Source organism: Coenobita brevimanus, chromosome 62 (assembly GCF_032717465.1).
Source record: "Coenobita brevimanus isolate Jiangsu-jjx chromosome 62, ASM3271746v2, whole genome shotgun sequence".
NCBI lineage: Eukaryota > Metazoa > Arthropoda > Malacostraca > Decapoda > Coenobitidae > Coenobita > Coenobita brevimanus.
This window is the reverse complement of record NC_137015.1, coordinates 34,745,977-34,761,969: the sequence shown is the minus strand read 5'-3', so window position 1 is coordinate 34,761,969 and position 15,993 is coordinate 34,745,977. Positions and strand designations below refer to the sequence as shown.

The following is a 15,993-nucleotide window of genomic DNA, read 5'->3' as shown; positions in this document are numbered from 1 at the left end:
AGTAATTCCTCCACTATCCATTGTAATAGAGCCAAAGGCATGTCCGGAAAGTGGTCCCGTCTGGAAAGTGGGCCCCTGGCTCCTGGACTGGTACTTAACCCCTTAAACGCGGATCGTCGCGTTTGCGACGCTCGCCAAAAAGGACATAACGGCGGAGCATCACGTTTGCGATTCGAGTTAATTTTGAATAAACGCGGGCAAGGATGTTCCAGCTGGTATTGTCTATCAGTACCACCACCCTTTGGCTACAATTAGCATACTTTACCTTTGTACTACTGACCTCCGTTGTTGTCAAGTATCGCGTTTTTTTCCCCCCTCTCCCCCCCACCACAGCCTGGCCAGCCTGGCTGTGATACATGGCAGCGCTCTGACTGCTCAGAACTGTAAATCTGTGCTCTCCTCTCACAAGCAGTTTATGCTAATAGGAAACGCTTGTTTCCCCAGTTGTCACACTAGCTTTTTTTCGCACGGTTTGCCCCTGTTTAGCGTCATTTTACTGCAGGCTTTCAAAGTGACATTATGGCGAGTTCTAGCTCTTCCGAGTCAGTGCGAGCGGCCGACAGGAACGAGAATAAAGTGACGGGCGTAAGGCAGAATAAAAAGCGCGCCACGGTGATCTTTTGGGAAGTAATATGATTGAAAATAATGTAGTATACATGTTTTTAGCTGTGAAAATGGAAATGTTTGTTGAGTGACGGGAAGACCGCCGCCGCGCTGCATGTCGGCCGTATGCTCCGTTGATTTTAGCCTTATTTTCAGTGCTTATTGTACAAATACAGATTCCAAACTACCTGTACATTGTAGTATAAAGTTTACTGGGACAGAATGAGGCTGTGGTAGAGGGGAAACCAGGTTGCTGGAGGTGTGAAAGTGAAGATTTGGTTACCCAACTTTGCAAGTCTCCACAAGTCCTTGGGTAGTCCGTGAAGGCTCATCACCTGTCTCTGGAGAAAGCTGAATGTAAGTACTATCTGCCATACTAAGTATAATGTTCTAGGGTTAATTTCTGATTTTTGGCTAATATTTTCCTACAGGTACTCAGACCGCGATCCAACCCTACCACCTGGGGGGGGTCGGCTGTCCATGGCCGCGCATTAGGGGTTAAGGACCCTAACCCAGCCCAACTTTGAAAGCCACGTTATTAACTCCCGGCCGGACATACGTGACACTTATTTAAACCTATTTAAGACCCTATTCACACCAATAATAGACATAAAGCATGAAATAAATGAAAAGGAACCAGAGAATGAGGAATTAGAAGTGAGTATGGAAAATACTTATTCCCAGCAGTGTACAAGGTACTGTACTTACAGCACGTCTGTGGCCACCTCCTCTAACTCTCTAAGGCTCTTGTAGTTGTGAAAATGCTCTTGAAGTATGTATAGTAATCCAATGTTGTTCTACACTTAATTCTTTGCACCGTAAGGTATAATTGTTTAACACTGCACATTCTTCTTAATTGCACCACGCCAGTTTCAACAGCCACTTTGCACGCCACACTCTCTCCCTTGCACTCTAAATTCTAATTTCATAACACTGCACAACACTGTAAATTCCCATGTGGTTTAGTGGCGAGATATTGCCGTTTATTCACTGTTTATTAAAAACAAACGAGCTCGTGTGGCATCCACTGCAATGGACGTCTTCCCTGGACGAAGGTTAGGCAGTAACTGGGGACAGGGTTGCCAGATCTGAACTCGGCCACATTACCAAAGTCCTCAATTTTCATTACCAAATTTAAATTTTCATTACCAAATTCTTAAAGGAAGCATTTGTTCTTCACTAATTATATGTACAAATGGAAATAATCACTGTCTTTATAATCAGCAGCATGTTCATTTGTGCGCTATGTATGCTAGCAGATTAATCAAAGAAAGCAGGCAGTCCACCGTCTCCATTCTCTAAATCTTCATACGTGTGAAAAATCTGTTTGGTAATCGATCATGCTGATTCACTACCAAACGAACTTTTCAGTACCAAATTGGCCCACATTTGGTAATGAAAGATACCAAATGGCAACTGTGACTGGGGAGGGGGGAGGAAGGAAGGGGTGAAGGGGCCGTGGTGTAAACAGCTGCCTGGCAGCATGCGGCAATTTCAAATTACAGGTGGGAAAAAATTGGGATTTTGGGGGGATTTTTTTTGTTTTTTGGCCATTTTTGGGTTCCAAAGGTCCAGGCCCACAATGTCCGGTAAGTGGGGAGTCTGGAAAGTACACATATTACCGTATTTATATATATATATATATATATATATATATATATATATATATATATATTTATATTTATATATATATAGTAGGCTTGCACAGTGTTTGAGAGATTGGGTGGTCCACAACCTCGTGCACTGTGAATAAATAAACTTATGGGAAAAATTACATATGGGCGGTACCCCCTCATACCTGGACATTTTTTTGGCCCTTAGAGACATAAAAAAGGTCATATTTTTCAGACATTGAACTACTGAGTAACAAAAATATGGGTATTCACTGTAACGACAGTAGGCAACAGGCCTGTTGGACTTAAATAACAGGGGTTCCGAGGCGTGGCAATATTTACAGCGCTGCACCTCCTGCTGCACCAACACTTCCCTCCACAGACTCCTCTTGAGCACCTTCCCCAGGAGCCTCAAAGTCACTCACTTCGGCCATAAACCCCCGAAGTCCAATGCTGACACTTCTGACATTGCTTCCTCTTCATCCTCAACAGCAACAGGAGCAGATGATGTAACTGGTTCCTCAGTTTCATTAACTTGAGCCCACTGTGTGTAACTTGTTATGAGCGTCTGTCTTCTGTTTATATCTTGCCTGTGCCTGTCTGTGTAGAAATGGAAGAGTTTGTCGATACCAACCAGAACTTCCTCCGTTCTTAGACTGCACACTTCCTGTTCCTTCATCTCGTCCCTGGGCTTATCCACGGCAGCAAGGATCTTGCTTATTCTTGACATACACAGCTCAGTCCTGCCCTCCATCACACCAGGCTGCTCAACTTGATTGCCTGGCGTCGGTCAGCCTCGTCTGTCTGTTGCAACACTTCCTCGGGAAGCTGTTCCTCATTAGCAGCATGCACTTCTCGTATGTCCGACAGTGTAATGTCCTCAAAATCTGGTACAGCTTGTGCTGCTGTCAGTGTTGCTGCCTCAGCCTCGGCCAGTGGTTGAATGGCCGTCTCCTGGGTCGTGCATAAGTGAGGCACGAGCATTCGCCACGCATGGTTCACCGTTGCAGGTGTAATCTGGTGCCAGGCTTGTAGGAGAAATTCAACTGCATCCTTCACTGTAAAATGACGCCAAAATGCTTCAACAGTCATGGCACCTATGGCAGATCGGGATACAGCTGCTGGCGGAGATGGAACGGGAGCAGGTGCCTCATCGAGGTCTTCGTCTTGATCTTCTTGTAGGCCATGAAGCTTCTCTTATGTGTCAGTCTTCCTGCGTAGGTAGTCGTACACTTGCTTATGGTAGAAGTGCTTCACAGTGGCGATCAGTTCTTGATCCAGTGGCACTAGTGATGTCATGCAGGGCAGCAGAAACACAACACGACAATCCTTGTGCAGATCTTCTAGGTATGGAGGGTGACTTGGTGCATTGTCAAGTACAAGGAGCATCTTAAATGGAATGCCCAGTTCCCGACACTTGGCCCTGGCATCGGGGACACAGCGCCTCGTTAACCAGTCTGCCATAATGTTCCCGGTCATCCAACCATTTGCAGACTTGTACCAGTACATGCCACTTGTGTCCATGTTTGTGAGGTTTTTGTAGCACCTTAGGTGTGAAGCTGTGTGTACAACAACTGGCCTCATCTTGTGGCTCTCAGACAGGTTTACAGCGAACATTACTTTTATCCTACACTTCTGGAGCTTGCGACCAGGGGCTTGTTTCTGTCTTTTAGCGATGTAAGTTGATTTGGGCATGGCCTTGTAATATAATGACGTTTCATCGATGTTGTAGTTCTGGTCCTAGGTGTACTGTCCCTCTTCAAGAAGCGCTCTAAATATCGCAGGATAGTCTCTCGTGGCCAGCTCATCGGCAGTGGCACGTTCACCAGACGCTTTGACGTGATGGAGTTCCTTGTGCTTGAGAAAACGGTCCAGCCATCCAACCGATGCCTTGAAAGGTTTGTCAACATTTAACTTGCGAGATGCTGCCTTGATTAAAAGAGCTGGGCTTGGTTCCAAATAAATCTTCCATTCAGTGGAACATCTTCCTTCTCCTTCCTCATTATGAAGGTGGCAAGATACCGCTCCATTAGTATCATCACACGATCTCCCACCCACGAACGGCCGTCTAGGTCAGAGGCACCATATGTCTTCACTAGAGCCCTTATGGCATCACGGTTCTTCCACACTGTTCTCACTGTTGATTCAGCCAGTCCCAGGGCTTTCCCGATGGCGATGTTTCCTTGACTCTCGTCCTTCATCTTAGATGATGATCTCTAGTTTGGTGGCGTGCGTCAGAAGTTTCTTAACTCTTGGGGTTGGAGCCATGGTGTGGCAAAGTACAGGCCAGGATGGAGCAGCAAAAAAAACACCACACGTTGTACACCACAGGTTAGCTGCAGAGAGCGGATCCGCACAGTGCACGAGCCAGGACTGTTATGGCGCGCCCGCTGCCATGTACCCCAAGCTGCACAGTAGAGGACCGGGAATTTCTGCTCATCAACATGATGATACGTGACGCGTTGTGTGAGGGGTGGTCGGGTACTAATAGAAAATGGCATTTTTGAACCACTCCTTGCCTCTACCTCGCGTTCTGTGAGGCAAACTTGCGCATTCAAGGTTTTTGGTTATGATTTTTGGTCACTTGTGCACAGTGCGAATCGCGCACTGTGATGACGTGCACTATGCAAGCCTACTGTATATATATAATATATATACGGTAATCCCCTTACTTTCCGGACGCCCACTTACCGGACATTGTGGGCCTGGACCTTCAAAAAAAAAAAAAAAAAAAAACATAAAAATCCTAATTTTTTCCCACCCGTAATTTGAAATTGCCGCGCGGCACCGAACAGCTGTTACACCATGGACCCTTCACCCCTTCCTTCCTCCCCTCTCCCCCTCCCCTGTCAGGGTTGCCATTTGGTATTTTTCATTACCAAATGTGGGCCAATTTGGTAATGAAAAATTTGTTTGGTAATGAATCAGAATAATGCATTACCAAACGGATTTTTCACATGTATGAGGATACACAGGATGGAGATGGTTGATTGTTTGTCCTCTCTGATTAATCTGCTAGCCAACATAGTGTGAAAATAATCATCATGCTGTTAATTATAAGAGTGATTACATGTATTTTTATCTATCTATCTATTGCCAGACGCCTCAATCCCGTTCGGGGTGGCCACAAACAAATCGCCTCCACGTCGCCCTGTCCCCCACCATTTCACTGCCCCGCTCCCAACTCACATCCCCCTCTCTCATATACCTCTCCACCCCATCCCTCCATCTCATCCTCGGCCTCCCCCTCCCTCTTCCCCCCCTCCACCTCACTCACATACACTCTCTTCGTCAGTCTTTCACTTGTATATATAATTAGTGAAGAATAAATGCTAGCTTTACAAATTTGGTAATGAAAAGTTAAATTTGGTAATGAATTTTGAGGAGTTTGGTAATGTGGCTGTTGCGATCTGGCAACTCTGTTTCCCCGTCACTAACACTCCAACACTTACTGCTTAACTTCGATCGCGAGTGGATGCTTATCACAGTGGATGCCACACGTGCTCGTTTTTTTTGTGAATAAACAGTGAATAAACTGCAATACCTCGCCAGTAGACCACACGGGAATTTACAGTGTTGTGCAGTGTTAAGAAATTAGAATTTAGAGTGCAAAGGATTAACTGTGGAGTGGAAACTGGCGGTTGAAACTGGCGTGTTGCAATTAACAATGTGCAGTGTTAAACAATTATAACTCACAGTGCAAAGAATTACTGTAAGTGCAGCACAACACTGGATTATTGTACGAGCTTCAAGAGCATTTTCACCACTGCCAAAACCTTAAGAAGGTGGCCATAGAAGTGCTGTAAGTACCGTGGCTGAGGTATAGTCACTTCTAATTCCTCATTCTTTGGTTCCTCTTCATTTATTTCATTCTTTATGTCCATTATTGGTGTGAATAGGGTCTTAAATAGGTTTAAACGAGTGCTATGCATGTCCGGTAGGGAGTTATTTAGAAGGCTTTCAAAGTTAGGCTGCGTTAGGGTCATAAGTACAAGTCCAGCAGTCAGAGGCCCACATTCTGGATGGGACCACTTTCCGGACATGCCTTTGGCTCTATTACATTGGATAGTAAAGGGATTACTGTATACTGTGTATGTATATATATATACATATATATATATATATATATATATATATATATATATATATACACGAGGGACATTCAAAAAGTTTTGGCAACAGGGTAATAAAAGCAAAATTAATAGAGATACACATTTATTGAAGTTGACACTCATTCAACATACTCTCCTCTAAGGTTTACACACTTTTTGAGCCGTGTCATCCACTTAACAAAGCACTCCGAGTACTCAGAAACAGGTGTACTCTTCAGTTCTGAATTTATCCTTCTGGCAAGGTCCTGTTCCTTTTGAAAATTGATTCCAGCAAGTTTTTCTGACAGCATAGGGAATAGCCAAAAGCCACACGGTGCCAGGTCAGGACGGCACCCTGTGACTTTTGGTTATTCCCTAAGTTGTCAGAAAAACTTGCTGGAATCAATTTTCGAAGGGAACAGGACCTTGCCAGGAGGATAAATTCAGAACTGAAGAGTATACCTGTTTCTGAGTACTCGGAGTGCTTTGTTAAGTGGATGACACGGCTCCAGAAGTGTGTAAGCCTTAGAGGAGAGTATGTTGAAGGAGTGTGAACTTCAATAAATGTGTGTCTCTATTAATTTTGCTTTTATTACCCTGTTGCCCTTTGTGTATATATATATATATCCATCCATCCATCATCCAATCCTACACTGCCCCATGAGGAGCGTAGGAGCCCGGGGCTAGGCAGTTGGTCTCGACATTTAAGATGAGTGAATATATATATATATATATATATATATATATATATATATATATATATCATCTCATCAGCCGTTTGAGTCTCCATTTCAGGACTGGCCTATCCCAACCAAAGCTAGGACGATACAGCCAATGTATCTCTACCAAGTCGCTTAGGCTGCCTGGTAGAGATTGTGTGTAGGGTGAGAAGTGCTTGTAAGTGTATTGTAGTGTTGGAGTGGCTTTGGATGTGTGTGTAGTCTGTGAACCAAGTGTAATCGGCCTGCGGAAGCCAACTGGGTGCAAGCATACTTTATAGTACAGTAATCCCGCATATTTCGCGGTAGTTACGTTCTTGTAACCCCCGCGAAAAGTCAATTCCGCGAATACTCTATTAACAATTGAAAACTTGCACTTGTGTCCACCACGCTGCCCATCACACAGTCCATGTCCATACTGATTGCGAGACAATTCGCCGTCAGACAATTCCCCGTCAAAACATGGACGATTCCCCTTCAGAACAATTTGCACCCTGGACGATTCCCCGCCATTCTATAAATATATTAATCAATACTTTCATCAATATACTTATTATTAATTAATCAATACTTTAATAACTATATTTCAGGGGGATCCAGCAGTCTATGTTCAGTAGCGTAGGTTCTGGATATATATTATTAGTTGCACCTTTAGTCAATAATTAACTTGTTTCTTCCTCGCTGTAGTCGCCTTTGAATTATATTCTAGCGTCACCCATAGCTATCTTCATTAATGAAGGCGAATTGTTTTGTGTTTGTTGTGACTGCGAATTGTCCCGAAACCTCCATACTCATCCCGAAATACCTTCTTACAAGATTGAAAGCACATACTCCATTATGAAGGAAAACGTAAACACCGTACTGTAATACACAATTATCTACACATTTATTAACAAAACAGTACAAAATAAAAAGATGCATTAACTGGTGATAGCAAACACTCGCACGGTCGTTTCTTAGCTTGTCCAGTAACACAATTTTCTCTGCTAAGGTCATAACTTGATCGTTTTGTCACTTTGGAGTTCTTACTAATTGTATTATTAGCCTTTGGTGAGGCTGGCTTACGTCCTGGGGCCATGTGGAAAGCAAGTGGGAGGCAAGAGGTTCATATCATAGTGTGGTTACAACCACAACAGCCACTTATGGCAGTCAGGCGTGGACTGAAGAATGCGGGACAGAGAGCAGTGTTGCCATATCCAAACAACGAAATTATGCTAGGGCAATGAAAAAATTATGCTAGATTGAGCATATTTGTTCCAAGTAAAAAATGAATTATGCTAACTTGAAGCTAAATGATAAAATTCTATACATATTCGTGCAACATATTAATTATGTATTGTTTACTATGAAAATATTAAAATGAACCTACATAGAGTAAGAGGATAAATATCGGTATCTACCCATGCTGCTTTTTCCCACGAAACTTACGTTTTCTGATGGATTTTGATGTGATTCGTTCGATTTTGAGCATCATTTCCGTCGGAAATAACCAGATTTTGATATGACCCCCCCCCATCCCCCTGAAATAATGAGGGATCTTTGGGGAATCGGGGGTTATAGGGAGGGGGGAAAACACAGAAAATGGTCATTTCCGACTGAATTGAAGCTGAAAATCGAATGAATCATACCAAAATCCATCGGTAAAACCTAGGTTTCATGGGTAAAGTACAAAGCTCAAACTTATCCTAACCTAACCGAACCTAACCTAAAACCTAACCTAACCTAATCCAACCTAACCTAACCTAACCTAATCCAACCTAACCTAACCTAACCTAATCCAACCTAACCTAACCTAACCTAATCCAACCCAACCAAGCCCAAACTGAAAGTAACCAACTATTCAAACATCTTCTTACCTTATTCGTCTCTCTCTCTCTCTCTCTCTCTCTCTCTGATTTGTAGCTTTTATAAAATTATTCTAAAAATATTCCATTCCATTCTAAATTATGCTAGAATGATTCTAAAACTTCTAATATGCTAAAAAATATTCCAGACTCGAAAATTTGATCAAAATTATGCTAAAAGAATAATATTATGCTAGATATGGTAACACTGGCAGAGGGGCCACGGGAAAGGGACAGAGGGTGGCGTGAGTTTACCGCGCTACAATTGGAAGCTGTGGGAATTTCAATTTTTTTTTTTTTTCTGTATATTCAAGGATATTTTTGTTGAACTTATTAATGCTAAGAAAATCCGCGAGAGGGCAAAACCGTAGACAAAAAATCCGCAAAAAATGCGGGATTACTGTATGCGACACTGGTTCAACCACAGCACCCCTGATGTCCGCCAATGCAGTACGTGGCCAGAAGAACGCTCCCAGAGTTTATTACCCCGGCGGGACGCAAACCCTCGTTCTTCAGTGTACGAAAATGCACACTGAACCCCTGTACCACAGAGGCTCTATATATTTATATATATATATATATATATATATATATATATATATACACAGAGAAAGGAAAAATATGATATTTAAGGTGGCATATCAGATGAAGAGGGATAATCATGATATTATAGGTGAGCAGAGTGTGAAGAATGATGAAGAAAGGGTAGTGGTGAACAGTGGGGATATTAAAGATGCATGGAGAGAGCATTATAGCTGGTTGTTGAATGAGGAGTTTGACTGGGACAGGGAAGGTTTGGAGCCAGCAGATGCAGTGTCTGGCCCTTGGCCTTTGATTGATGCTGCTACTGGGAGTGTGACAATAGGCAGGATGAAAGTGGGGAAGGCAGCAGGTGTGTCTGGGTTGACTTCCGAAATGTTGAAAACCTCAGGAGATATAGGGGTGAGGTTAGTCACTGACCTGATAAATATGATTATAGATGAGTGTGTTGTTCCAGATGATTGGCTGAAGAGTGTAATTGTAATTGTGTATAAAGGGAAGGGTGATGCCCTGGAAAGAGGAAATTATGGAGGTATAAATCATTTAGATCAGATAATGAAGGTAATGGAGAGAGTTTTAGAAGGTATGATTAGAGAAAGAGTGAATATTGATGAGATGCAGTGTGGGTTTATGCCAGGCAGGGGGACCACTGATGCCATATTCATTGTTCAGCAGCTTCAGGAAAAATATATTGGTAAGAAAAGGGATCTTTATTTTGTTTTTGTTGATTTGGAAAAGGCCTTTGACAGAGCCCCTAGTGGGGTGGTGAAGTAGGCAATGAGAAAGCTTGGCTTGGAGGAGTGGCTGGTTAGGGTGGTTATGGCTGTGCTCGCACCTAGGTAAGAGTGAATGGAGATTTGAGTGATGAGTTTTCCGTGAATGTTGGTGTGCATCAGGGGTCAGTTTTGAGTCCCATGTTGTTTATCATGATACTTGAAGCCCTCTCACGTGACTTCAGAAACGGACTCATGTGGGGGATGTTGTATGCTGATAATTTGGTGTTGATTGCAGAGAACGAGAGGGAGAAGGAGGAAAGATTTAGGAAGTGGAGAGATGTTATGGGGCACAAGGGCTTAAGGGTAAATGCAGATAAAATAAAAGTGACGATGTCTAGGGTTGGTGGCGGTACTGTCAAAGACGAGGGAGTGTGGCCATGTGGAGTTAGCCACAAGGGCGTGGGAAGTAATTCCACCACAGTGTTTGTGATAAATGGGTGCACAAGAGATGTAGTGGTATCAGAGGTAGACTGCGAGATAATGCTGATTTTATGTGTATGGCGTGTTGGGAAGAGCAGGTGGAGATTGTAAGGTGGGAAAGGATTGAACTTGCTGGTGAATCTCTTGAGTGTGTGGAAGAGTTGTTATTTGGGAGACATGTTGTGTGCTGGAGGTGGGGCTGGAGCTAGCTCTGTGGCCAGGGTGAGAAGTGGTTGGAAGAAGTTCAGGGAGCTGTTGCCTCTCTCCTGACATTGAGAGGGCTCTCCCTACATGGTAAGGGGTCTCTGTATGCAGCATGTGTTAGGAGTGTAATGCTGTATGGTAGTGAGACCAGGGCAGTAAAGGAGGAGGATATTCGCCGGCTCAGACGTACAGAAATGACAATGATTAGGTGGATGTGCATTGCGTCCCTGCATGCAAGGTCTAGGGGGGCTGGGTTTATGATGGAAGAGGTGAGAGGTAGGATGGGACTGGAGTGTTTTGGTGTTGTGATGAGAAGAGGTAGATTGAGATGGTTTGGGCATGTGGAGAGGATGGTGAATGATAATTGGGTGCAGGAGGTTAGAGATGTTAATGATGAGGGTGGGGTTATAAGGGGTAGACCAAGAAAGACATTGGACGAGGTCATTAAGTGTGACCTCATGGTTAAGGAACTGAACAGGGAGGCTGTAATAGATCATGCAGCATGGAGAGCCGCCATTAGGTGACCATGGCTGATGCATGGATGCATTTTGGAGCCTTAAAAAATGAAAACGACAACAGTATATACACCAAATGGTTTCCTGTACACCAGGAAACCATTTACTACGCTGGGTGGTAACAGTACAACATAACTGTGATGCCTACTGGGGTAGTGGGCTATTAAGACACTCCAGTTGGATTGAGGTGGTGCTTGTTTATATTCAAGGGGAGGTTGGGGTTTATTGCTTATGTAATGCCACTTAGGGATGAGAGAGGCTGGTCACTCTCAACTTAAATGTCACGACCAACTTGCCTAGCCGAGGACTTCCACACTGTTCCTGGGGAACACTGAATTAGATGATGATGATGAGTATAGAGTATGTATATAGATAGATAGATAGATATATTGTATGTACGAATATATATATATTGTTATTTTTGCCAAAATTACATCATCATCATCCAGACCTCTTTTCCCACCCTAGGATGGAATGAGATATGGTAAAGAAAATGAGATGCTAACAAATTACAATGTCATTGTAAAGCATTAGCTTTCTTGCAGCCACACTTTTTGAGCCAAAGAACCATATGACTAGCCACCCCTGATATAAGTTATTGGTATGAACTGACAGGGCACAAACATATATGCATTGAAATCCTACCAGCACTCATTTTGCCTGCCACATCTAGAATCAGACCCAAACTTGAACACTGACATATCAAGAGACAGATGCAGAAACCACCAAGTCATCATAGCTGTTTGTACAGGGTGACCGCAGAAATCCTCCCACATTTCGAAAGGCTGTAGCACTTGCAGTAGTGAAGCGGGAGGGGCAGGGCTAGGGTCTGTTGGTAGCCCAACCCCAAGCGTCCTCAGTGGCCAACATGGCGTGGTCGGGAGCACACCTTGAGTTTGCTGTCGAAGGGTTCTTCACAAACAACCATTCTGTGATTGCCATGCAGAGGGCCTTTCGAAGATGGGTTTCAGTATTCCATGGAACCACAACTTTCCAGATCAGAAAACCATCTTGCAGAGGGTTGAGAATTTCAGGGCAACAGGCTCAGCGTTTAAAAGAAAATCACCTGGTCGACCTAGGAGCGCTCGTACGTTTGAGAACATTGAAGCATTGAGGCGATCTGTTGTGCAGTCTCTGAGATGTTCTGCGCAGAAGCTGTAGGGATATCCCGGGAAACTGCAAGGAGAATCTTACACAGTGACCCTCACTTCCATCCATACAAAATGATGGTTGTGCAAGTACTCAATGCGAGAGACTGGATTAGCTGCAGGGAGTTATGCGAGAACATTCTGCAATGTGTTCCGGAAGATGCTGTTCTCTTGTGCAGTGACGAAGCTCATTTTCATTTGAGTGGCTCTGTAAACAAAAAAAAATTTTGCTATTGGTCTGAAGACAACCCTCGCATGCTACACGAAAGACCGTTTCACTCTGATCGAGTGACTGTGTGGTGTGCTGTTGCCGGTGTTGGCATCGTGGGTCCTTATTTCTTTGAAGAGGGTGATGTAACCATTACTATAACTTCTGACCGTTACATTGATATGCTCAAAAAGTTTCTAAGACCACAACTCGAACACCTTGAGCTTGAAGAACTCGATGTGTGGTTTCAGCATGATGGAGCTACGGCACACAGCTTGAATATCATTGCAAGTGTTGAGGGAAATGTTTCTGGATCGAGTGATCTCGTTGCGTGGCAGTGTTGGGTGGCCAGCCCATTCCCCTTACCTCGCCCCTTGTGATTTTTTTCTGTGGGCCTGCCTTGAATCACGAGTGTACAGTAAACCCTCACTTTATCGCGGGGTTATGTTCCAAAGGCACCCGCGATAAGCAAAAATCCGCGATGTATCGACGCTACCCCTAAAATGGCTAGTTTATTGTCTATTAATAAGAAAAACCAGTACAGGTACTCACTGATGATGAATGAGACGAATTGAAGATGATGATGATCATGAAGTTCAGTACAAGGTGTATATTAGTTGTGCAGCTCTTGAGAGGGCGCCTATGACGACATTTCTGCGGGTGGTGAGCGAAACGTAAGTGCGGGAGGTCAGTCTACCACGCACCACACAGTTACTGTAGTTTGAATCCGATGGTCGAACCATGCGTGACTCGCAAATCATTATTTGTGGCTTATTTTTCTGCCTTCCAGTGATTGCTTGCCTTGTCTGTCAACATAGGGCCTAAGCGTAGTGCTAGTGATGCATGTGGTAACACACCAAAACGGACTAGTAAAGTGATGTTGCTGACAGAGAAAGTTAAAGTGTTGGACAAACTTAAGGGAGGAATGTCGGCGACAATTCTCCGTCAGGACAATTCCCCGTCATTTATTTACATACCAGTTTATTCAGCAAGTACAGTACACTAGTTTTTTACTTATATGAGTTATAAAATCCCACTGAAAATTAGTTATTAAAGTATTATTTAATCAATAATAAGTATATTTATAGAATGACAGTGAATAATCTATGTTTTGATGGTGAATTGACTTGATGGTGAATTGTCTCTGAACCGTGTGTTTGGGGTGAGTCAACTGTTCTTACAATAAAGAAGACAGAACGTAGCATACGGGACTAAACGGGAGTCAGTGTGGGCTACTGCACCAGACTGTGATGAAGTGTCTCCACCTATGCCTGTGAACTGGCTCAGAACTGTATGTTTGGGGTGAATGAGTCAACTGTTTGGACAATAAAGAAGGCAGAATGTAGCCTATGGGAGGTAGTGAGAGTTTGTGCACCAGACTGCTGAAGAGTCTCCACCTATGCCTGTGCTTGTCAGGTAAACTGGGAGGTGCGGTATGGTGGTGCGGTGCGGTCCTGCTCCTCTCTTTGAGGAGGGCGCGTTGGCAGCAGCCAATCAGCGGCAAGTAAAAATGTAAAGCGTGTTTGGATTGGCTACTTTTAAGGCTCCAGCCAATTGTGTGCCACCTACCAATGAGTCTGGGTATTTCCTCACCCCATGCCACGATTTCGCTTGTATTTTATCAAATATATTAGCCAATTTTTAATTATTATTTTAATACCGCTATTAATATTTTAGAATAAATAAAGATGTAAAATACCATAAACATATCCATTTCAGAATACAGTACTGAAAATAAAAATGTAAAATATGTACTGTATCCTAAAAATAGCCGTAGTAGGCTTTGCGGAAACAGCGATGAGGCGGGGTTTCCCGCAATGTAAAAATAGTTAGGTTCCAATGAAAATCCCGCGATAAAGTGAACCGGCAATATCTGAACCGCATTATAGCAGGGGGTTACTGTATACTCATCGACCCCAAACACTTGAAGCCCTTAAGGTTGCAATTCAGCGGGAGATAGCCGCTGTTCCACCTGACATGATCCGTCGAACCATGGAAGCCTTCAGAAATCGCCTCCAAGCGTGTATAGACAATGACGGCCACCATTTGGAGGATGTCATCTTTAAAACATGATGAATAAAAACTGTATTGAATGAAGTTTCATTGTGTGCAAATAATATTTTGATTATCTTTAACCATTTTTTTGGGGGGATTAAGTGCGTGAAAGGGTACAGCAGGGAAGGAAGGCTGTTGGTTCACTGAAAGCATTGATGAGAAATAGGGAGGTGAGTATGGAAGTTAAGAAGTCACTGCATGATGGTATTGTGATCCCTACCCTGGCGTATGGAAGCGAGGCGTGGACCTTGCAAGAGGGGAACAAGTCAAAGGTGAGAGCAGTGGAAATGAGTTACTTGAGAGGAGCATGTGGAGTGACATGGAGGGACAGGTTGACGAATGAAGAAGTGAAGGAACATTGTGGGGTGGATATTGATGTGGTTGAGAAGATTAGGAGAAATACACTGAGGTGGTTTGGACATGTGGAGAGAATGGAGAAAGAAAGACTGACTAAGAGGGTGGAGGGAGGGGTAGACCAAGGGTGAGGTGGAGGGATGGAGTTGAGATGTATATGGGGAAGGGGGAGGTGAGTTGAGGGGAGGGTAGTCAAATGGTGGGTGACAGAGCGACTTGGAGGTGTTTTGTCTGCGGCCACCCTTTGCGGGATTAGGGCTTCGGGCTATAGATAGATAGATAGATGAATTGATTTTTTTTTTTTTTTTTTTTTTTTTTTTTTAATGTGGGAGGTGTTTCTGGGTCACCCTGTATTTAGACAGAATCCTGTAATTATTGTAATTATGTTAATGAGGGTTAGAGACATAACAGAAATAATCTCTCCTAATGGCAGTGCACTACATGTTGGTATGTCCAATGCGTGAGAGTTGTGACATGAGTGTGTCGTGGACACGCCACTGGAAAGATAGCTGGAAGGGCCTGGAGGTTGGTCATCGTGGTGCTGGAAACTCGTACCACTCTGAGCCCAAGAGGTATGTTCAGGTTTGGTTGATTTTTCATTTACAGTAAGTCCTGATTATATATCAGAGAAATGTTCCAAGGTACCATAGTTTGTTCATAACACCAGCAATATAAATTAGGAGAAATTAGTAAATCAGCATTTTAGGTAACAGTGAAACTTTAATAGGCAAAATTTTAATAACTGAAATGCAATGGAAAGGTAGTATATACCATGGACTTCATTGTATTTTATGATAACCAGTGCCAGGTAACATACTTTGGCAGGGAGGTGCACATCTTCAGTGGGCTAGGTAAGGGTTTATTGTTCTGTGCAATATGTTTTAAGCATAAATTCGTTCCACA

At 43.5% G+C, this 15,993-nt stretch overlaps 1 protein-coding gene across 1 annotated transcript in view; it reads left to right on the top strand.

Moving 5' to 3' along the window:
- LOC145404035 (glycerophosphocholine phosphodiesterase GPCPD1-like) overlaps positions 1 to 15,993 on the top strand; it is a 165,016-nt gene that overhangs the window by 102,627 nt on the left and 46,396 nt on the right. The window contains exons 7-8 of the mRNA XM_080275637.1: positions 3,305 to 3,419; positions 15,524 to 15,662. Of these exons, the coding sequence (XP_080131763.1) occupies positions 3,305 to 3,419; positions 15,524 to 15,662 (254 nt within the window). The remainder of the gene's footprint in view (positions 1 to 3,304; positions 3,420 to 15,523; positions 15,663 to 15,993) is intronic.